The sequence below is a fragment of the Wasmannia auropunctata genome, unplaced genomic scaffold (assembly GCF_000956235.1).
Source record: "Wasmannia auropunctata unplaced genomic scaffold, wasmannia.A_1.0 LD334196.1, whole genome shotgun sequence".
NCBI lineage: Eukaryota > Metazoa > Arthropoda > Insecta > Hymenoptera > Formicidae > Wasmannia > Wasmannia auropunctata.
Window position 1 is genome coordinate 580,077 of NW_012028694.1, and position 23,324 is coordinate 603,400.

General features: G+C 31.9%; 3 protein-coding genes across 6 annotated transcripts; all 3 read left to right on the forward strand.

Annotated features, from left to right (window-relative positions):
• Positions 1-1,665: 1,665 nt before the first annotated feature.
• LOC105459361 lies at positions 1,666-5,896 on the forward strand. 2 transcript variants are annotated; one of them, XM_011705310.1, is made up of 5 exons: positions 1,666-2,002; positions 2,152-2,515; positions 2,909-3,176; positions 3,717-3,980; positions 4,601-5,896. In XM_011705310.1, exons 2-5 carry the CDS (start codon positions 2,267-2,269, stop codon positions 4,687-4,689), a joined length of 870 nt encoding a protein of 289 aa, XP_011703612.1. In that variant the 5' UTR covers positions 1,666-2,002; positions 2,152-2,266; the 3' UTR covers positions 4,690-5,896. The 2 variants fall into 2 exon arrangements, with proteins under 2 accessions (XP_011703612.1, XP_011703611.1); XM_011705309.1 differs by having other exon boundaries at positions 1,666-2,515.
• A 3,255-nt stretch (positions 5,897-9,151) lies between these two features.
• LOC105459362 lies at positions 9,152-14,610 on the forward strand. Of its 2 annotated transcripts, none has more exons than XM_011705312.1 (5): positions 9,152-9,343; positions 10,561-11,293; positions 12,044-12,217; positions 12,678-12,976; positions 13,552-14,610. In XM_011705312.1, the coding sequence occupies exons 2-5, from the start codon at positions 10,651-10,653 to the stop codon at positions 13,972-13,974; spliced, it is 1,539 nt and encodes a 512-aa protein (XP_011703614.1). In that variant the 5' UTR covers positions 9,152-9,343; positions 10,561-10,650; the 3' UTR covers positions 13,975-14,610. The 2 variants fall into 2 exon arrangements, with proteins under 2 accessions (XP_011703614.1, XP_011703615.1); XM_011705313.1 differs by having other exon boundaries at positions 12,098-12,217.
• A 1,541-nt stretch (positions 14,611-16,151) lies between these two features.
• Positions 16,152-19,520, forward strand: LOC105459363. 2 transcript variants are annotated; one of them, XM_011705314.1, is made up of 5 exons: positions 16,152-16,321; positions 17,259-17,407; positions 17,763-18,066; positions 18,267-18,460; positions 19,107-19,520. In XM_011705314.1, exons 2-5 carry the CDS (start codon positions 17,281-17,283, stop codon positions 19,439-19,441), a joined length of 960 nt encoding a protein of 319 aa, XP_011703616.1. In that variant the 5' UTR covers positions 16,152-16,321; positions 17,259-17,280; the 3' UTR covers positions 19,442-19,520. The 2 variants fall into 2 exon arrangements, with proteins under 2 accessions (XP_011703616.1, XP_011703617.1); XM_011705315.1 differs by lacking the exon at positions 16,152-16,321 and adding an exon at positions 16,489-16,895.
• The last annotated feature ends 3,804 nt before the right edge of the window (positions 19,521-23,324 follow it).

Sequence of the window (23,324 nt, forward strand, 5' to 3'; positions counted from 1 at the left end):
TCTGATTGGATCAGTAAAATTGTAAATAGCATAAGCAGTAATTATATGTCGTTATGAGCAATAGAAAAAGAGACATATATAGTTCTTAACTTAAAACATATGTAATTTCTAACATATGTATAATCTGTAATTTCAAGTCAAGAATGTCGTCTATAAAAACCATAAAATGAAGCATAATATAAAGATTTATATATTTTTTAAGAATATTTTCAACAGTAGATGTTTATTTCTTTAATATTTACTCTTATCTCTGTTTACTTCATGTTAATGACATGTCGTTTCAACGATGTTTGCTTATAAGTTATGTTTTAACACAAATCAAACATGCTGAGAAAATCAAACATTGATTAAGGAAGAAAAATAGTTTTTAAAAATTGCACTGGATTTTTTTAAACAGTTCGATGCGAGGCCAAAGTAAAGCAGACGACTGTCTGTGCAAACCGGTTACGGAAAGAGGCTGTACCGCTAATACGTGTGTGCATAATATCCTGATTCCACCTGAAGATTGCAATGCGTTAATAGGTCAATCAATCGCCTTCTATCCGCTTCTTGTAGTTACCCTTTACACGTTTACTGGCTGTTATATAACACTCAATTTATAACATTATACATTTTCTTGTATTTTTTCTTATTCTTGGAATAATTTAGAATTGTGAGTTTATAGTGAAAACCCGACTACGCATCACTTTTCTTCGTGTTTCTTAATATTCGATATTAGATTTCTTCATAGATTAACCTCAAATTAAAATTAAACCGGATATAATGTTATATTATCTTGAATTGCATTTCTCTGAATGTGAATTTATGAGAAATTCATAATTTTCAATTAAGTTTAGATAGTTTTAGTGGGAAGATTGTTCAAATCTTAATATTCTTTTGCTAAAAAAATGAATACTACAAGGATTACATGGGATTTGATTTCAGATTTCGCTAGTAGGAGAATATTTTCTAAAAAAACAAATTAGAGCACGCTCAATTTTATTTAATTTCCTCTTTACAAAGGGATAATTTATGAATTATAACGTTACCTGTAATTATCTACGTTAAAAAAACTGAGCGGCCGTTGCGGGTGGGTGCACCAGAAAATGTAGCGCTTCCACCAGCCGCGAGGAATGTCGCAATTACATGGAAGAGAATGTCGCGGAGAAGACCCTTCGCTGGATCTTTAATATGGCGAACGGAAGGACGGTCATTGTTCATGATCATCACGACACGTGCCGCCATTTGCTCTCTTTCTGCAAATTCGATATAGAAAATATTCTTGCTTGCTAATCGTAATATAGAACGAAAATGTAGTATACAACATTTAATACGGTGTGGTTCACCACTGTTCCTCCAGCTAAGCCTAAAGTCTGAAATATCTTTCTGATTGTCTAGTAGCTATTAGACTGACAACTAGTTGTGCAGCTGCGATATACCGTTAAAATTATATATTCCTGTTTAGTCAAAAATAAGTACGTATGCATTTTAGGATTTCCTTATTCGGTTTTAATGGATCGATAATGGGCAAGATAATTAAATTGATGCTTTGGAAGCAGCTTGATTTTTTTTATATACAAATTATGTTGAATGCTTTTTTATATTTTTTGCAAATACGAGAAAACGAAAATTATTAGCAAAGAATATTTATAAATCTACCGCAAAGTATTTTTGCCATAATTGAATAATCTTTCTGGCACTCTTTCTTCAGTTTTAAAATATTCCGTTTAATGTATCACGAATTTTATGGTGCGATGAGTTTGTTTCATTGTCATTACGTAGAATTTCCACGACTAGCTAGCGACCATCAGCGAGTTCTCGAGTGACTCTCGAGACGTCGTATCGCGTAGAATGCAGGAGCAATCTCTGCACAGTATTATCTAAGCCATGGACCGTTACCCCCACCGACCTAAATGCACACCGTATAAATGGTCAGAACACCTTCTAACCACTGTCAGTGAGCGTGTGCACCTAATCTCGCCTTTCTGCAACGTGCATCATCCTGCATCATTTTGTGAAAAGAGTGCGTGACATTATGCGATAATTCGCTTCAAATTTTATAACATCACTTATAATTTCCTTTGATTAATTTTGACATTCTCTCTCGATGTGGTACATCTCGATGATTCGAATGATTGATGCAATCCTCACGATTAAAAATGACTATACAAGAATTCGAAGCGAGACGGGTGATCATCACTACTGTCGGCAATGAAATATAAACCGATTGATCGAAGCTAACAAAATTCAAAACAATAGTGCAAAGTTAAAGTCATTGACATAAATTATGAAGTGCCAATATTTTGAAGTTATCAAATGGTCTCGCAAAATCGAATGTCCAAGAGTGACCCAAGTATCGTGCTGGATGTTTATCTTGTTGATTATTTGTTCACGACGGACTTATTCGTTGGTTTTTGATAATACAACGGATCTTTTTGTTCAAAAATGTCAAATGGACTGCAGTTTAAAAAAAGATTATACAACTTGCGGCAAATATAAAGTCGCGAAATGGTTGAACACAATAGTGAAAGAAAAGGTACGTGTTTATACTTTTACATAAAATTTAATTATATTTAAAAAATTAGCAATTAATAACTTATATTGCGTATAACATTAATTGTAATAAATAAGATACAACTGAATAAATATACTATAATTTATATTTTTTATTTTTATAATAAATTATTGAAGTATTCAATTTTTAATATTTATTATTTTTATAATTTTGATTTTATTTACGTTTAAATATTACTAACAGAATTATAACAGTATCCAAAGAATTAATTAAACGTAAATAACTCTCTCTCTGTAAAATTGATAACATATTAAACAATAACAACTGTAAATATGTATGCGTAATTTATATTTTTAAAGAAATAATTATACATATTAATTAATTAGTCAATTAAAGCAAATTATTATAATTTAGGAATTTAATTATGGGCCATTTCGAATAATAAGGATACCATCGATTTACAAGCAATCCTTTTTGCCCTATTTGCCACGTTCTCGAGCATTTAAAAGTGGCATAACGGAAGCTCTGAACTTTGTTAGAGATAGTGTAGAGGATTTATTGACAAAACGTGCCATTGTATATACGATAGACAACTCGGCAGTTGCCAGAGACTTTTCCTCGAATTTGATGTTTATGGATGAGGATGAACTTGATCGGCTGAAGGACAGCAAAGAACCGGAAGGTAAAATTTTAGCAAATTTGCTAAAAGATTAAATATTTTTGACAATATTTTTTGTTATATTATACTTTTTACAATTTCTTTTTCCTTTTTTTTAATCAGATATTCTCTTTGTCTGCGTTAAATATGATAAACTGATGATGGACATTATTGTGCTTTATACTTTTTTTTTAAAGTTTTTAAAAAAATATAAAATTCTTGTAATGATATATTGATCTCTTGGCAATAACAAAAGAAGGTGTACTTACTGTTCTATATAACGGAACATTCGAATTCTAACGTGTCCGACCATAATCGTAGCTTCTATTGCACTTTATTTCGGGTAACGGAGAACGTAACAAGTATTATCATTGCAAAAGCTATGCAATCTGCTGTAATGTTCCATATATTTCCATATATTTAAAAGAAGCGATGAACGGCGAAATGGCAGAGTTTACTACCTTATATTTCTTGTAACGGCAATGATGTCAATAGTCGTACAGTCTGTAATAATGTTTGGCGATTTTCGAGAAAGAGAAAAATAATAAGTTGTTCGCATTACAGGCGATTGGCGAATTTTCAAGAAGAAGAAGTCTATAATTCTCCCGGTTCTTATATTATTAAATTTAGTAAAACTGAAGCTACTGCTATTACCAATTTTCCTAGGAGTTCATTTTATCAAAAAGCTTCTCGTACTTGGATCGTTAATTTTACCATCAGTATTTGCGCATTTAAAGATTTGCAAAGTGCCACATTCTCATGCGCATCATGGACATCCTTTCCATCTGTGGTCCACCGCAGCGGACACATCAGCAGATTATCCAACAGGTAAAATTATTTCAGAATTATTTCTTATTTATCTTTGACAATCGCAAAAATATCATGCTAGATCAGATTATATATTTAATTATACGTACATTTATACATTTTAAAATTATAATTTTATTATTTATTCATGTCTAAAAATTGCATTTGTTTTACAATAAAAATTTGTCATTATTTAATTTTATGTTGTTGAGTTATGTATGTTAATGTATAAAATAAACTTTCTTATCAAACACAAAAATAATTGGCACAACGTGGTAGTTTGCATAATTATATATTATGTAGGCTAAGTTAAGATAGCGTCGCTCAGCTGTAACAGATGATACATCTTTACAGACTAATACACATGACGTATTTATGTTAGCATAAACATATTTAATATTGGCCAACAGCGACAAGTATTACATTTGAAACAGCTGTCAGTATTCGTTCTGATAGTGTTTTGTGTTTGACATATTTATATTCAATATTTCCTTTAATGTCACGTCACGTATCACGAATATTTGGTGTCAATAATTCTGAAACTTTTCCCACACAAAATTTGCACATCTAAATAAAGATCTTTATGTCTATTTGCTAAGAACATCATAAACTTGTAACACGTTTCGACATTTCCTTTGCAGGATATGGACAAGATGACAGTAATTGGCATAGAAACGATTACCAGTTGGGATATCCGAGTTATCAGATACTACGCAATCCTTACGGGTGAAAATATTGCAGATTGATATCGTGACCATCGACGAGAATGTCGTATTTGTTATCTTTGGATAATTTTCCGAAGGCGAGCTGTAGATGCGAGTCAATTATATCGAAGCACGCGAAATAACACTTTGACAAGTAGTGCAATTACGATTAATCTAATTGTGATCCGTGTAATCTTAGTAATCGTGTAATTTCCTGTAAAATTGCTCGTGGCAATCACGGTGAATTGATACGCGCTGAATGAACGTCGCCAAACGCTACGTTTATCTCGGCTACGCTCGTTCGTCGCTTATTCTAGCAAAGAACACTCGTGAAATAACTTTCACATAGTTTACCGTTATTTGAGGAACGTGTCGATATATTTTAACCTTTGCGGGTTTTGAGGAAGGGTACGGTGTTAAGGATACATCCGGGTTTTCCTTAAAAGTCGCATTAAACAAACGGGAACACACGGTAAAATACCGGTCTTCTTTAATTTTTTAAAATGTTAATTTATACAACTTTCTATCTTTTATCTCTCATTTCTATATTATTTATTGCTAATTTAACATTAAAATGATATCGGATACATGTTCGTTGCTGATTAGAACTGACTTATAACTCGACGACATTAATAATAAATATTTGCGAAACTTTTCTAGAGGCTTATTTATATACTTGAGTGTAATTGTAAAATTAAAAAAAAAATGCAATTATACTACTTTTTATTGGAGTTATCAAATAATAAATATTTACGTTAAAGTATAATTGTACTACAGTACAGTCAGCACGCCAAGTGTGGAGTTCATTCAGGTTTAAGTAATGCAAGTTCAATCGTCTTTAGTCGGTTTCTAAATATGATAAATACATGATTACATTGATATACCGTAAAGTGTTTATTGATCTTTGACACCATAAGCATTTGGCGTGCTCCTGTGCTGTATTTCTCACAATCTTTCCTCAAATTTCGAAGTGAAAATCGGAAAGACCATACTAGGGCAGGACTCAGGAGGATCGCTTGTGGTCAAGGTCACTCGACCGAGTACGATGGCCCCTCTACTGACCTACTGACAGATTTGGACAAGCGCCCGGTTTGTGGCTCAAACGCGTTCACGAACCAACTCATGTGTCGCTGTAATGTGTCCGTGCGTCTACTTTGACCGGTGTGTCCGTGTGCATACACATGTAATCCATGTATGAGCCGATCGAAGACCGTTATCGGCTCGCGGACAGTGCACGGCGAGAGCCCAGTCATCGTACTTGTCGTCGACATATATTTTTGGCCCCCAGATGACGGTTACAGCTGGTGAATTTTGCTCTCACCCTTTCCCTTCTTCGATACGCTTTTCTTGAACCGCTACGTGTTCATTGATAGGATTAATCTTAGTTTCCCGGCGTGTGTTTTTCTCGGACTTCCCAACGCGCGTTTCTGACGTCGCTACTCTGACTTAAACCGACTTTTTTTTATTTCATAAAGAATTTATTTTTCATTATTCTTATGATTTTTAATATTTTCTATTGAAAGAATAGATATTGTTTGTCCACAGGAGACATGTAGAATAATAAAAAGAAAGTCTTCCGACACTTTGATGGCGAGCGATAAAGTGACAACAATACCTGGGCTCCACGACGCGATAGGAAACGCGAATCGGAAGCGACACATCGCGCATCGCTACAGGATAGGCGATCGATACGCGACGTGCACTCGTCCGCGGCAACTCGACCGTTACGTTCTTACGTTATACGCGAACGAAAAAGTCGCATTAATGTAACGGACCATCGTCCATGTCACGGCGTTCGACTTGCGTATCCGTATCTGCGTCGAACGTATTTCCTGCACATTGTACGATTCATATGTACTTGATTCATGTGCGCGCATGACGTAGACGGTTTTGAATGGTGTGCGTTAAGCACCGGAGGTGCTTCTCAGGATGCCACAGATGAAGTTCACGGAAAGCAAAGCCGCGTGAACAATTGAAGGTCTAGCTTAAATAGGACAGTCCTTCCTTTTTCTTAAATGAAAATTGTTTGCGGAAGTCAAATTTATATTGTGATGAACGACTGACTCTCAGAGAAAAGATATCTCGATAATTTAATTCTTATGGATATTATATGAAATATTATGTCTGTCAGATTTTTAGTGTCGCTTGTCATACTATGTGTATGGATAATTTTTAATAAAATAAGAATAAACAAGAGAAAATTCTTGCAAATGATGATAATTAGTATCCATTTCGTTTTAATCCATTATTATTTGAAATTTTTTAATTGTGCATTGAAAATGTTCATTGAAAGCGTGTTGCATGTTTAATATTATATTTTTCATTTGTATTTGTGTGCATATGTGTGCGTGTGCGTGTGCGTGTGCGTGTGCGTGTGCGTGTGTGTGTGTGTGTGTATGACTATAGTTATAAGAAAAATAAAATTGTAGAATAATGAAATAGTTCATCCCTTTCCTTATTTGAAGTGCACATTATAATATTTTTCACATTTCGTTTTGTTAACACACCAATTGATAGAAAATTATATCATTGCATCGTATTTGTTATTTACATCACACATGTTAATATAAAAGTATTTGTAAAAATGTAATTTTTTCCATGTCAAACACATGTCATTATTTCCATGTGTTTGAAAATAAAGTATTTATAACTTCTGATTAATTTTAATGCATGGTGAGCTGGATATGAATACCAATACTTGGAATATTTGGAAAGAATCTTTCTTTTTGTCTCTCTCTCTTTTTTTCTATGAAAAGTATAATAAAAATAGAAATACAGAGGATGATTATATCACTTATGTTTTTGAAAAACGAACGAACGATTCTATATAGGTGTATCACCGCCTTGAACGTGAAACTTAAACCAAAAGTAGTGACACACTGGCATGACCCTCTTTTTAAAAAATATATACTTTTGCATAAGGAAATTTGATAAAAGTTAATTTTTTTAAATCTGAATTTCAAATTTACTGTAAAATTCTGATAAAAAGATATATACTATTTTTAAGGAATTCAAAAGAGACTTGCTTATTCTGAAATTGCTTCTTTGCAATTTAAAATATTCACATAAAAATTGCATTTAAATATTTAAAAACTGTTATTAGCATTGTCTTACACATTTGTAAAAAAATGCCGTTTTATTTTATTACCGTTTTCTACAAGCTCTTCGCAATTTACGATGCAAAATTTGTCAGCTATAAAGTTCTAGAAAATTTGTTTTTGTTTGACAACATTGGCAGCATTCTACAACGTTCTTGTAAAAATTCTTTTGGCGTTATGTTATAACGGGTTTCTTCCTTCTAACGTCAATATCTATTAGTAAATAGTATTTTGAAACACGGGGCATGTGTACCGTGATGTCAAATGTAAATGGTAATCATTTTGTAGTAATCGAATCATCTGTCAGGTCTATTATAAGACGAAAAAAGTCTGGCCGACACGTCAATGTAGAGGAAACCTAAATCAGGTAAACCAGTTTTTCGGAGGTCACAGGCATTATTCGGGAGCGGTAGACTTCCGAGAAAACACAAGAGAAATCGTTTGTAAAGGTGTGCAACCGCGATTGAACTCGTGACTAATTCGATTGGACTTGAACGAGTGATCTTCGCTGACGTCACAACCGAAGATAGTTTCCATATGAAAAGTAGATCACACAAAAAAGATTTAACAAAAATCGCTGCTTTTTGTGCTTAACGATTAAACGGATATGAAAGAGTGATCTTAACTAATCAAGCTTTATTTTTCTTGTTGTTATAAAAGAGTATAATTGCTACAAGAGATTATTGCAAAAGCTTTTATAGGATTTAGTATCACATCTTCGTTTTGAAAGATTTTATTTTGGCTGTGTGGACGAATTCCTTAACAATTTATAGTTAACTAAGAAAGAGATTTGATTATTTGTTATATATTGTACTTTATCCTATATTTCTCTTAAATAATACAAAGGACTAATTCTAAAACCATAGAGGTATTCTCAAAGATAAATATAGACTGAACCCATTGGGAACTCTTAGATTAACTTAGATTTATTTTGATCATCCCCCCTCATATATAATTTACCTCTTTTTCTCTTTCTCTTCCTCTCCCTCCCCTCTTTTTGATTAAATTAAGATCTATTCATCAATAATTGCCTTGGAGAACCATCTCCTCTCTGTGTCATTGGGCGGTGTCCGGTCAGGCTCATTGAACTCACTGATCTGGTCATTCGCCAAAATACCGCCAAGTGAAATCGTCCGTGTGGAGTATATGTTTTCAGTAGTTATAGACCATTGACAAATTCGATTGATTTGTATGAGAAAATTTCCCCCTCGACTAATAGTCATATTATAGTCGATTCTTCCTTGGAAGAAGGGTAGATCCAAAATCGAATGGCGGGAACGAATGGACGAATGAACGAACGTGGTGAGCGAGGAAGGCGGAAAGGAATGGATAGAGGGACGGACAGACGGATGGCCGGGTAACCCAGATCGGGTCAGTCGAGCCGATCCTACGGAGACCGGCTGCCAGTACAGTATTGGACGTCGTACACGATTCCGGCTTTCTGGCCGCTTGATCATTCAGGCGCGGACTGTTCGACCGGTCGTTTTTCAATATTAAAAGAAGTCATTCGGTTGCTGAAATTGACGCCGATTGTTTGATCTAGGTGCGGGCAGATTGTTAATGTCAGAGATATATCGTGAAAGTGAGTACAGCCTCATTTGCAATATAAAGTACCAACTAATAGTCTTCCATAGGTCGTCATGCATTTTATCGGTGAATGAAATTGTCTTTAACATGCACATGTAGAAAAAAATACATAGACGGAGCATTGTCAATGAGATTATATTAGAACAGAAAAGACACTTGTATAACCGTACACTTTGTATACGGTTATGAATTCTAACTGCACACGTGCACTGTTGGATCCTTAATGACTAAATTATCACTTAAATTTATGTATACACATACACATACTTTTAAAAATTTTTTATTTTTGTATTTTATTATATTATGTGTATATATATATAGATACAGTTTTTTGACAAAATAAAATGTTATGAGATAAGGATTTTTTTGTCGATTTAAACTTTTTAATTTAATTTTATTAAAATATGTATATTAAGAAATAATTGGGATAATATAGAATTATATAATTAATATTAACTTAATGATGTACCATATTTAAAAATGATAAGAGAAATATTTTTGATTATTTGTTGTTGATTGACTTAAAAAGATATGATTATATAACTTAAAAAATATATAAATTTTTTAAATAAAAATAACATATAGTTTATGCAGATATCGATAAATTGTTAGAAATAGAATTTGTTCAATTAATTTATTACCAATATGTATTACCAATATTTAATAGGATCTTTAGCAGTTTACCCATATGAATGAAAGAATCAGCTGACTGGTTACAAAGGAAAGACACATGCACGACTGATATATCTAACATAATCGAGTTTTACCTGTCTGAGAATACCATGTTATTACTGATTTTCTTACTCCATAATTTGAATAATAATAATATTAGTAATATTAATAAATTAATATTTTTTTATATATTACTGTTTATATACGTATTTTTCTTAATAATTAAGAAATTGATAAAGTTCAATAACTTAAAAATAAATATTAATAAAACATCTAGTATTATTATTTTACAATTTCACACAATTTATTTTTGTTTTTTTTAAAGTAGCACTACAAAATAATTTTATATGTGCCTATACAAATTTATTTTTGAAACTTTATGTCTTGTACTTTTCTGCTTTCTTTTTATCAGTTTCTCAATTACGAATTTATAGTGTTATTTTTACGCTTATATTTTTAGTGTAACAATTTGTTACTTTATGTTATTTAATTTTAAAGCGTGTAATTCTTACGTGTTTTCATTGATTTGTCTTATTTCAGAAAACGAAGTCGCAGGACGAGATGCAGTTCTCCTTTCGTAATAACTGTAGCTAGCCAACAGGCAATAGCCAAGCACCCGGTGCCTTTTTCATGGATCGGACAATGGCAAAAGGGAGAGCAGCCGTGATATTCTCGATTGTGCTCCTGGCTGTTGCGTGCCTTCATTCTGTCGCGGGGGTCAAGGTCTACACGGAGGTTGCGTCCTTGAACGAGACCGCGCGCCACAATGACGACATCGTCGAAGAGAACGAGGTGTCGCTTTCTCACGAATCTGAAAACAAAACTGACGAGCTCCTGCGTGATCATCCGCACAATATGCATGGAAAACCAACAAAGTTTGACATCGAGCCTCACGTGGACGACAAAGCAAATTATCAGATCGAGCCGACGAAGATGGCTAATGTTACAGCTAATCCAGTTGAAATAAATTCAACGACCAGTCAATCTCCGTTAAATTCGACAGAATGCAGAGGGAAGCTCACGGTCTCCTGTATACGGAAGGATTTCTCGAAGTTTTTAGATCAACTCTCGAGGGTTGACACGTACAACGTAACGGACTCTGTGCAGATAATAAGAAACCCTGAAACCAGCGTCGCGTGCAACGATCAGAAGAAAGACGATCCGGATTTGAATCTTCTGGACAAGGTTCATCGTTACGCCAGGACACACGTGATGAAGATACAGCTGAATAAGGATCTGAATCTTGCAAGGAAAGCCAGGACGTTCTTCGGTTGTGAGTTTCTAGACCGCTTGCTACAGATTTTTGTCGCGTGTGTACTAGTGTCGTTACTTTTGTCGATGCGAAAGGTGGATTTTATGGAACTACGATCATTTATATTGAGCGATATAATATCGATCATCATCCGTATAGTGGGATGCTTACTGTAAAGCGATTGCATAATCCCTAATTGATGCGGAGTGAAAGTAATTGAGTAGTTCATTAGAAAGGAAAACAACGCAATCTTTCGTATTTCCACCTTTCAACTTGATATTCAAGATATTTTTATGATTTCTTTTTTTATAAAAATGCAGTTATTGCAAATATTTTTTCTAAAAAATTATTATCTTTTAAAAGATAAACTATTCAAATTAATTTTTTTAACTACCTGATAAGCGACGAATCTAGTACGCTCGTAAGCACGATCTGGCATAATAAAATTAGGGTGTGAGAGAAAGCTTTAACTTCATGAATTGGCTTTTTGGAGTTAAATCAAGTAACGAGGTTGGGTCCATGCTAATTGGCAAAAATGCGAACTAAACCAGCGATAAAACGGGTATGAGGAAAAACGAGGCGTGTAACATTGTGCGAGCAGTCAAATTAATTATAATTACGGTGAATATTTTTTATTCACACGTGGAGTGTTTCAGCAAAACGCGTGGCACGTGGAGTTGGAGAAGTAGAATATGAAAAAAAGATGCTGCTTGCAGCATGGCTTGCAGGGCTAACCGCAGGGCTTTAACGAGCTGGTACTTTTGCTTTCAGCCGTGTTTCAGGGAAAGAGTTCCTTTTTAACAGGATTCGGACTTGGTTTTCTAGCATTCGGTCTGAAGAAACTGTTGCTCCCCCTGTTCTTCGGCATACAAATAATTAAGAGCGTGTTACTCGCTCTTTTCCTACCCAGCATCATCGGCAGCATTGGTAATATCGTTGGAAAAGGTACGTGTTTTACATTCGGTAAATTTTTTTACAAAAGTATTGTAAATATTTCGAAAAAATTTGTATAGTAATTAGTAACCATATGATTATATTTTATTTCTTTGTCAAAGAATATGCTATTTATAAAAGACGGTAAGTCTTTAATCAATGTTTGCGTATAATATTATTTAATATTGAAAAATTAATAAGTTTTTTTAGTAATTGATTGCTTCAAAGATAATTTTATAATATAAATTTTTACTTTTCAATCGATTTTTTATAGATTTTGTTTTTGTAAAATCTTTTAAAATTTGGAAAATGTAGTTAAAATATTGAGAACAGAATTGAAAAACAGCGTATACATGAAATTAGATCTTTGTTCATAAAACGGTTTCTCCGTCTTTTCACATAGTAGCATTAATATTAATGAAGAAAGCATCCTGAACTAAAAGTGTAAATACATGTTACGCACAAATTACAGGTGTTTCCTCCTTCGCGCAATCTTCGCATGCCGCACCCGTGGCCGGATCGGAAGAGAATTTCGAGTTCAAGGATAATGCTGATCTTTATAATGATGACTATCTGACGCGACAACCGGTAGGCACGTTACCAGCATCCGCCATGTACGACGAGAGTATGATGCAGACGCAGAAAACTCCGGATATTGCGAACCGCTATGGATTTGTCGATTCGAGAATATCTCACGCAAATGCGATTTCGGATCGTTACTATACGCGACACGTGGCTGCACACGGACTTTCTAAGAAACAGGATTTTAAGGTGAGTAATGCGCAATTACTTGCAGATCTCGTACATTTTCTCGTCACAAAATAAACGAATGGTTTTCAAGTCACCGCACCACTTTCTTTTTTTTGAACTCAAATAACACTAATGCTATCCATATATTTAACGAGGAAGTTTAAATGATGCTATAAATCAGGACTTTACTTATTAATATTTAATAGAATTCTTGATTATGTAATAGTAATAATTCTTACCAAATGACTCCTGTTAAGAAATTCATATTGTTGTTTTGCATTAAGAGTTCGCGAACAGTTCGAAAGAATTGTTTGTTAATGTTTGATCGAATAATAAACTGGGTAAGTGTGCCATTAGAATATTCATCTTTTTTCCTACTTTGGCATTTTTTTCGCACCGTCGATGAACGGAGATGACCGTGCTTTCCACCTTTGATACTATTCGGCTATTGACATCGGTCATTGAGATTCGCGCGACCTACTTCCTTGTTTGCTTCGCGTTTTAACTCGTTCGGCGTTTAGCTGCCCGCGTGTAACGGATACAGTGACCATTAAATATACGCAGCTGTAAACATGCATATTGATTATTGACGGCAGGTCTTCCACGAGATCCCGACGAGCTCTTTGCTTTTGACGAACTACGACCCGTTCTACTCGCCCCTGCTGTCACGTCTAGACGCCGTTTTCTCCCGCCTCGGCCACAACACGGAAGGCTGCAGGGAGTACGCGGTGTGCGCGATGTATCGAAGTCCCGCGCGTTTCGCGCCATACTCAAACCTGGTCTCTGCTCAGCTGTCCAGGGAGCTGAACGAGCTGAGGAAACCCAGCAGCGACAATCCCGACGTTCTGCGTTTCTTCAGATACATGAAGGCCGCCAAGGACGGCCAGGATGGCGTCAAGTGCGAAGAGATTTATGCGAATTGTGCGAACGCTCGTGAAGATCAAACCCTGAAGCAAAATCAGGCGATGCTCGCGACGTATCAAGATATTAACAAGCTCGTTCAGGCCAGAAAGATCTGAGAACGTCAACTTATTTTCGTTATTGCTATTATTAATTGCAAACGCAATAAAAAGAGGAGACGCGTCTCAGATCGCTTCGTTGAATATGCGAGCTTAGAAGCCTATAATTCTAATCGGATGCACTAGAGCAATCGCTAAGAAAGATTTAGCGTTTGTTCTAATGATTGAACATTCGTTCGTAGATATTGCGCGCGAGTAAAGTTTGTAGGTATTCTTAGTGGTGGATTACTACGGTCGCACGAAGCGTTCGTTTGGAGCTTTAAGATGCAAAATTTCGATTTTTCTTTGTCCAAAAATTTGATTAACTTTTAGAATAAAAATAATATTTAAAAGTTATCAAAATAATTTTAATTTTTAACTTTGGGATATAGTCATCTTAGATAAGAGAATCCGAAATTAATTTGCGTTTGAAGCTCCTGAGACAGTTTTAATTCGCCATTATACGAACCTTCAATTAAACAAGAGCTCTTGATGTACCATACACAGTTTCCTAAATTATCATTTGTAGCAAGGATTCAATGTTGATATTATATCACGCATCTGTAACTTTTTAAAGTCTCAGAACTGTTATTAATTATTCTTACAAAAATTCAGAATTAAGTTTATAATGATTAAAATACATTTTTTGTCATACATAAATAATTAATAAAATAATAAATAATTATAAGATATTATTTTAAAAATTATTAAAATTATATTGAAGTTTTAAATATGTTTTTCAATTGTTTATATTATTTAACATTGCTTTGTAAACATGTTTAATAGATAATACATTTTCTTGCATTATAAGTATAATAATTCAATTACAAATATAAGTTAAATTTAATGAAAGTGCATTGTAAGAGCAGAAAATGTTTTACATTTAGAACAAAACGACATTCGATCATGCCGACATAATTGTGGACAAACCAATATTAGTATAATTTTCTAAGCATTGTGGAAAATAGAAACTGTGTTGACACAATCAAGAACATCTCGATTTACACAATATTTCGCTTTAGTTGACAAGACTGGTACACGTGATTCAGTCTACTTCTCACGTAACAATGCGACTTGAAAATAAAAATGCATATGAGATCTGCTTTTAATATGAAATTATTAGAAAAATTTAATTTTTTATAAGAGAATATTGAGAAGCTTACGATCAATAATTATGCTAAAAAATATTTTCATCAAATTTAACTTGCTCAAAACTTTTGCAAACCTTAAAGAAAAATATATCAATTTCCTTAAATAGATAATTTGCACAAATAACTGTTCAGTAAATAATTTAATAATATATATAAATAATTATTTGATGAGTTGTATAAAATGACAATTATTTATATATTTAATTTATATTTATTTATTGAATACTATCATGTGTACAAGATTTAATCTTGCGATGAATGGTAGTGATTTATTTATTTATGTGACGTGAGCGGTGAGGATGAAGGTAATTCTAATTTATGTAATCCGAGCGAGAAACGTGTCGCGCAGAACGCATGTGTATTTAGATTAATTTTAATTTCATTAAAAAATTGCGACTATCCCTGTAATTGCATGATATATTTATAAATTGATGTACAGAGTACGTCAATTTAATAAAAAGATTTATGACGTCACGCGGGTTTCTCCAAAGTAAGGCAGCGCAATGCGTCAGCGTGCGACATAATCATTTATGTAATCAAAATCCTGTTTAACTATAAGACATAAAACTGTAAGACCATAAAAAAGTTTTTTTTCTTTAAAAACGTGAGTTACAACAATTGCATAGAATAATGTGACAAATTAATCAAATTTTGTTATAAATGAAATTCCGTATCAAAGATTCGCGCTTCACAGAAAAAAAAAATTTTATCTCGTATACATAGGAAAGTGATTTATAGCTCAGGAACCATATTGCGGCACGAGAAAAAGGAGTATTGGTAACGATAAGAAAGAATACCCCTTCCCTAATATGGCGATGACGCACGTTAAATTGTATAAAAAACGGAGATGAAAGTACAATACATTGACTTCCTCCCTCCTACATCGATGCGCACCTTCCATCTCAGTTTCAAGCCTACCCAGTTCCGGTTCTTATTCCGGACACCACTTTCACTTTCAATTTTTACAAATCTTCCTGTTCGCCGTTCTGGGAACGACTTACGGATCCTATCCCTCCTCCGAACTCGATAGAACGCCCATATAAATACGAAGATAGTGCGTGTGTCAAGGCGTCATAAAGTTTTCGATTAAACCTGTGTCCAGTACACGTTTCGACAAACTCGCTGTCTATCAATATTAATTAATTTTGTGGAACGTGTGGTATTCAATTTACATGAAATAATTCTCCCTTTTTACGCTCTAATTTTCAATTATTAAGGTAAGTTAATATAATCTAACATTTCCGATTATTTTCAATTTTTTATCCCCTTTTTTAGCTGTTTTTTTTCAAGTTTGAAGTTTATTTTAATAGTATTCTTTTAATTTATGTTATTAGAGAGAAAGAGAATTTTTTATTACTATAGTAATAAAGAGTAAATATATTTACTCTTATTAAACTTATTGTTTATTTATAAAATTTCGGTTTACTTATTGCTTCATCTAAAAGCATTTCGCCGATATCATTACAATTCATAATCATATGGAGCAATAATTTATTTTGCAATTTCACAACTTAACTGAAAGATTTGTGGTCAGAAAGATGACTCTGAGATATATATTACTATTATTACACAAGTGGAATACGCGCGTGATCAGAAATTGGAATCCGACACCCGTTTGCTTTTATCCTTTACTTCTGATTGGTGCGCTCATATCTAACGGCACTTGGTGAACCAGCACGTCGACTGCCAACAGTCGATCTCGCAGTTCTGTGAGTGCTGCTTGGGAATCACCACGTTTTTTGACAAGGATGTTGTGTAAAGAATATGGAATTACGATAATTTGACAGTTTGGTGAGATATCTAATTGTATTAAAATTTTCCGATTTTCTAAAAAAATCAAAAACATATAAAGTATATTCCACTGTGATCGTTATATTCCGCGTTGAATAATAATATAACTGTTTATTTTATATGTGCATCTAAAATATTTCAATTGCACATTGATTTTGCAAAATAAAGAAGTATCGTTTAAAACGAAATAACAGAAATAATTTGAGTGAAATGAAAAAATTGGTAGTTTGCGGTAGTTTATATATAATTTTAGAAATGGCAGTTAAATGGTAATCATTTGTATCGATCGATATGGTGATTTGTGTTTTTTTTTCTGATTTCTATATAGTTATAAAATATTAATAAAGAGACCCGTTATTGTAGGTGAGGTAAAGAGAAGAGCAGAATGCAACTGCAGCGATTGTTGGTAATTCTAGGAATCCTTTTGGTATTGTCTTTGCTGGCATGTTGCCAGTCTACTGGGAAAATTGTATTTCAGGATAGCACTAGCGAACATGAAGCAGATAAGCAAGGTAAGATATTTTATTTTTCGAAACTATTAATTATGTGTGTCAAGAGACGTACGGTTATGGTTCGCGTCAAATGTATGCGCGGTAGCAAGTCAAACCGGGTGTATCTATAAATAAATTTTTGTTAATAACTTTAAATAATTATATATTTAATTTGTTGCATTATAGTATATGAAACTTTCATAAATGTCTATTTTTTTGATATTACATAATTCAAATAAAGTATTATACTACATTCTCTGACGATATCAATCGAAAATCATTATAATTTATTTTAATTATTCTTTTAAATTGTAGTATTTTGTTTAATATAATAAAAAATTGTAAACTAGAATTATATACAAATTTATAATTTCAGAAAAATCCAAAGAAGTTACATCGCAACAGAGAGGATTTAATCCTGTTCAACATGTAGAAGATTTATTTAATTACATTGGTCTTGGAACTGGACAAAATGTTGATCCGTATTTGGCAAAGGTCAATGAACGTTGCTTAACTGGTGATTTTGCTGAATGTTTCAAGTCACGAGCATTAAATTATTTTTCGGACTTTTTCGATCATGCTGAATATTCCTTGAATGATAATATCCGAATTAAACGAATGTCTGATCAAGTAGTAACGGAAGTACATCGTCAGCCGTACGAATATTCTAACGATCCTAGGTATGTCATTATATCTATACAAAATATGTGATACTTTATATATGTAATTATATAAATCAATATTCCCTTCCACGTATAACAATATTTACATGCATCTATAAAGAAAATAATTTTTAATGTAAACAAATATGTTGTTCGAATCATTATAATTAAATATAAATTGCGCTTTCTTTAAATTAAAAGTACAATATGTTGAACAGATCTGGTGAAACAGAATGGGATCAAATGGTCAATTTTATGAAAAGAAAGATGGAAAGATTTGTTAAAACAATGACTTTCGAATTGACCATTCCTGACGTTGAGACTGGTTTTAATGATGCATATAAACCGAGATTTTTAAATGAAATTGCTGATGAAATCGATACGCTTGAGAACAAGAAAGATACATTATTTTGTAAGTATTTATTTTAAATTATTACAACAATTTTTCTTAAATATTTTAAATAAAGATGTTTAAGAAAATGTTTACAAAAATGCAAGAACGTAATTATATTATATATTTATACAGTAAACGCTAGTAAATTTGTTTTTATGTTTGAACAATGTAAATTAGAGGGTCTATTTAAAGGAAAATTATATTATTCTTTTTATTTTATTATAGCAATTATTAATTTCTTAATCTATGACGACTATAACACGGTTATGATAGAATACATAATAGAATGCCATTGTACATAATCAATTAATTTTCCGATTTATTGTTTGAAATTGATTAATAAATGAATGATATTTTCAATAAATATTATAAAAATAGTATGAATATTATTTTTAATAAGTATCTCATATCTTTTTATTTCTTAAACATTTTATTAGATAATTACTATTATATACAGCAATTAATTAATAATAAATAAATTTAATTTAAAAATTATTTATCGTTTTTATTTAATTTTGTATATTTTATTAATCTAAAGTTATTAAAAAAATTAAAAGCACGATTAGATTTTTTACTTAGTTAGTTAATTACTTAATTTAAGTTTATTTAATAATTTTTAATGTAAATTTATTATTTATTAAGACAAACTTTGAATCTGTTTTAGCTCGTCATCGGCTCAGAAAATTTCTTATACCATTTTTGATTATTCTAAAGCTCTTCAAAGTGAAGCTATTACTATTATTGCCTTTGGTTTTGGGATTAGCTTCATTCAAGAAATTCCTTGGATTTTTGACAATTATCATACCCGGTCTAATAGCTTTTTTTAAGTTTTACAAACCTTATCCAAATTATTATCCTCCAATATATACTAAAAACGGAGTTGCTCAATCTCCTTATGAATCACATTCGAATTTTGATTATTATGGAGATCATTACGGAAATGTAGATTCTTATGGTCACGATTTGGCATATCGTGGATATCAGCATTATAAATCCTAATCTATTTACATATTTATTACATTATTTCTAAAAAAAATACAGATTATATAATTAAATTGTTAAATTTTTACTTACAAATATTATTTATGTATAAAATGTTCATATGATTAAAAATTGTAATGCTTAGAAATTATAATAATGAAATTATATTATTATAACTACTTTTATATTAAGTTGTATTGTATATGTATTTGAATGTGCCTCAATCTTGTATTTATTTATGTGTGAATGTGCAAGATTATTTCTCTTTTCTAATAAAAATCTTGAAATAAAAATAATAAAAACTTAACAAGATTCCCCAAATAAAAAATACAAAAAGTAAGTAAGACAGATGGGAATCAGCGTGGTTATTGGTACGCAATATTTAATTTACATGTATGACTTGTCATACTTGACTTTTAGAATAAAGTAAATGTTATGTAAATTAAATATTGCGTACCAATAACCACGTCGATTCCCATCTGCCTTACTTACTTATTGTATTCTTGAAATAAACTTATTATTTTCATTCTAATACATCGATTTTTATTGTAAATTGTATGCTAATATGGTTTTTATAAATTTATATTAATTGTATATATGTTGTTATATATTTGTAGTTATGTTAGTTACGTATATAATTAAGATTTTTGTGTCGGTGTCTAAAATTTTATATTCAAAGATATTCTATTTATATCTGTTGTCGGAAATTCTTAAATCTTTCTATACACGTACACGCATAATAGCGTCCAGTCAGCTTTCTTATTGTCTTAGTTTCTACCTATTATCCCTGCGCTACTTTTATGAGATACGCTCGCAATTTCGAGAATCGATGCATAGTATGTTCGCGTGATATGATTAACTTGTTCATCGAGATCATAAAAATTATCGCAATTGGGTTAATCATTATGATATAAAATTAAGTAAAGGAGAACGCCCTTAATTTTTTTTCTAATTTACTATATTAAAATGAAAATGACGCATTTTTATTACAACTTTCCATAAAATCTCGTCTAAGTGAAAACTAATCTAAGAAACTATCATTAAATAAATGATAAATTAAAGCTTCAGCAATCTGTGCATTATAGCATCAAACAATATATAGAAGTTCATATTGATATATAAATGTATGCTTCTCAAATTAAGTGGATGAATTAATATATTTAAAATTAAGTAAACAAATGATCATATTTATTTATATTCTGTATTCTTGGTTTTTAATTTGTTCAAAATTTAATTGTATTAAACCATTTTAAAATATTATTTTAACATTTTTACTTAAAAAAAGTTATTTACAAATTTCTTAAAATTATTATACAGTTTACAATTACTATTATTACAATTTGAATATAATCGATATTTTATGCAATTACTTTTAAATGTTTAATTTTTATCATAAATTTCAAGGATTTGAAACATCCAAGAAAGATTACAGTTTTTATCGAGAAAAAAATTAATCTTCTGGAAAAAGATTTACTATAATCAATAGCGTTTATGACTCTTGCATGAGTCAATCAATAGGATGTGATTATTTAAACATTAATATGTACATTCTATACCTGTTTTTACCATGATTGTTTAAATTAGATATATATTACCATTTAGATTGATATTAATGACATAAACGTCTAAGCTTATAAATTTTTTACGTGTCAGAATATATGTATATATATACATATAATCAAAATAATAAATTTTTTTAATGTGTCTAATTTTATAAATGTGCAGTGCAAAAGAAATGAAAATTTTGTACAAAAATTTATTGTTTATAAAATATAAAATTTTACAAAAAGAGTACAAGTAAGTAAAAGCATATTATAAATTTTATATTAAATTCAATAAGATTAGAAAATGAGAAATGTTACTATTAAACTATTATTTTAACAATAATAAAGAATTTTTATTTATGGTTTTCTTGATTAAATCAGAAGATATCGTTATCTAAAAATACCGGTCGCAGAATCGCTCGTAGATAGTAGACTATTGTCGAAATGCCTCTTTAATTACGTGAAAATCGCAATGTGCGATATTACACCGGTTCTCTCTCAGGTGCACAACGGAGAACTATCTTGTACGCAAACCGGTCCGATACGATTCTCACTCGCAATCCAGAGAATCGGATAGAACGGACCCGCTGACCAAGTGGCCCCGTTTGCTGAGAAGACCGGAAGCGGCTGATCATCCCGTGATATACGGAAAGCGCAATTCGATAGAAATGCATGTTAGTTCTAACCCTTCAGAATTGCGGCATGTTAAATTTTTGTTTTTTTAATAATTACGGACAAAGAAGAAATAAAAATATGTATCTGCAATTACAAGTAAAAATTAAAATAATAGTGAGGACATTGCGTTACATTGAATTCCCTTTTCTTTTATAAAATATTGATGTAGATAATAGATTAAATTACATTGAAATAATTTGATGTACATATTTGTAATATTTTTTTATACAAACTGATTTGTTGCTAAAAAAAATAGAAAAAGAATACTATACGAAAGAATATTGAGGAATTTTCGAATACAATGCATAATACTTCAAGATAATAATAATTTGTACCTGACAGAGAAGAATAATTAATCTTTCCATGTTTGATGATCACGGGAGTGAAAGAAGATTATGACTAAGGTACAAGTTACGACGTTACAATGCGATTATTTGTCGTGCAAAGAAAACACAGTAGTACGTGCGAACTAGTGCATTTATAATAACATAAATTTTCCTAGATACGCAAGCATATATCTATGTCAAATTACGAAGGATACTGATACTCTCGCACATTGTAAGTGTAGTGCTGCAGCGAAAGCGATGTCTGCATATAAAATGGGCCGTCTGACTTTTCGGCTTATTTTCTATTAAATTGCCGGAAGTTTCCTCATGTATGAGAGGAATGAGTTTGAAAACTTTCTTCTATATACTTTCTGCATTTCTATCACTGATTTCATTTCCTATAAAGTACGTATACGCTTCAACTATAAATAACAATACGACTGTACAGTTACACGTACTAAATAATAATTCATTCTACGAGTAGATCTGATCGTTAATGTTGTACTCCTTCAGTTTGAATCGTACTATCTTTTTTCATCATCGCACAACGGTCCCAAGTTATATTGCATATTATGAGTGTGGGATCTAGACAGCTGATGTGTTTATAAAAGCTACAATATATATACATAAGTTAAAGAGAAGACATTTACGCAAGACTTTATATTTTATCGAGCATATCTTCTCACATTATTATTTGCAGTTAACGTTTATATTTTTTATAAAATTTATATGAGTAGATTTAATTTATAAAATTGAATGAATATAAATGAAAAAGCAACTTTAAATGATAATTTATGTGATATAAAATGATAGCAAAATGATTTTGCACAATATGAAATATAATTATATTTGCATGTTATATCATGCTACTTTGTTTCGAATAAAGTGTACATTCAGGATCCTGACAAAATGCCCGTCCGGAATTCGATGTAACGGTGCACGGAGCACCAAAATGCTCGTTCTCGCGAGCGCCTTGGTCTCACGATGATGCAGTTGGCGTGGGGAAAGATCAGTTAACGTGTATATGGACGAGCTTTCGCGTCTAGGTCGCGACGTTAACCTCTGTACCGCGAAAGTCGCTTTTACAAGAAAACGGGGTGAATTCAAGAACGAGAGAGGCGGATATGGTCGTTTTTCTCGATCTCCCCACGCATCATTATCCACCCAGTTAACAGTATTCGATTTATTTTTAGAGATACTTCAGATTATGATCTTAAATATTATTTTTTTGCAGACACGTCTGATTGAACGGTTACATTATATCTTTATTTTGCATTTACATGAGTAGACATAAAATTCTAGTATTTAATATTACACACACACACACCACACACACACACACACACATATATATAT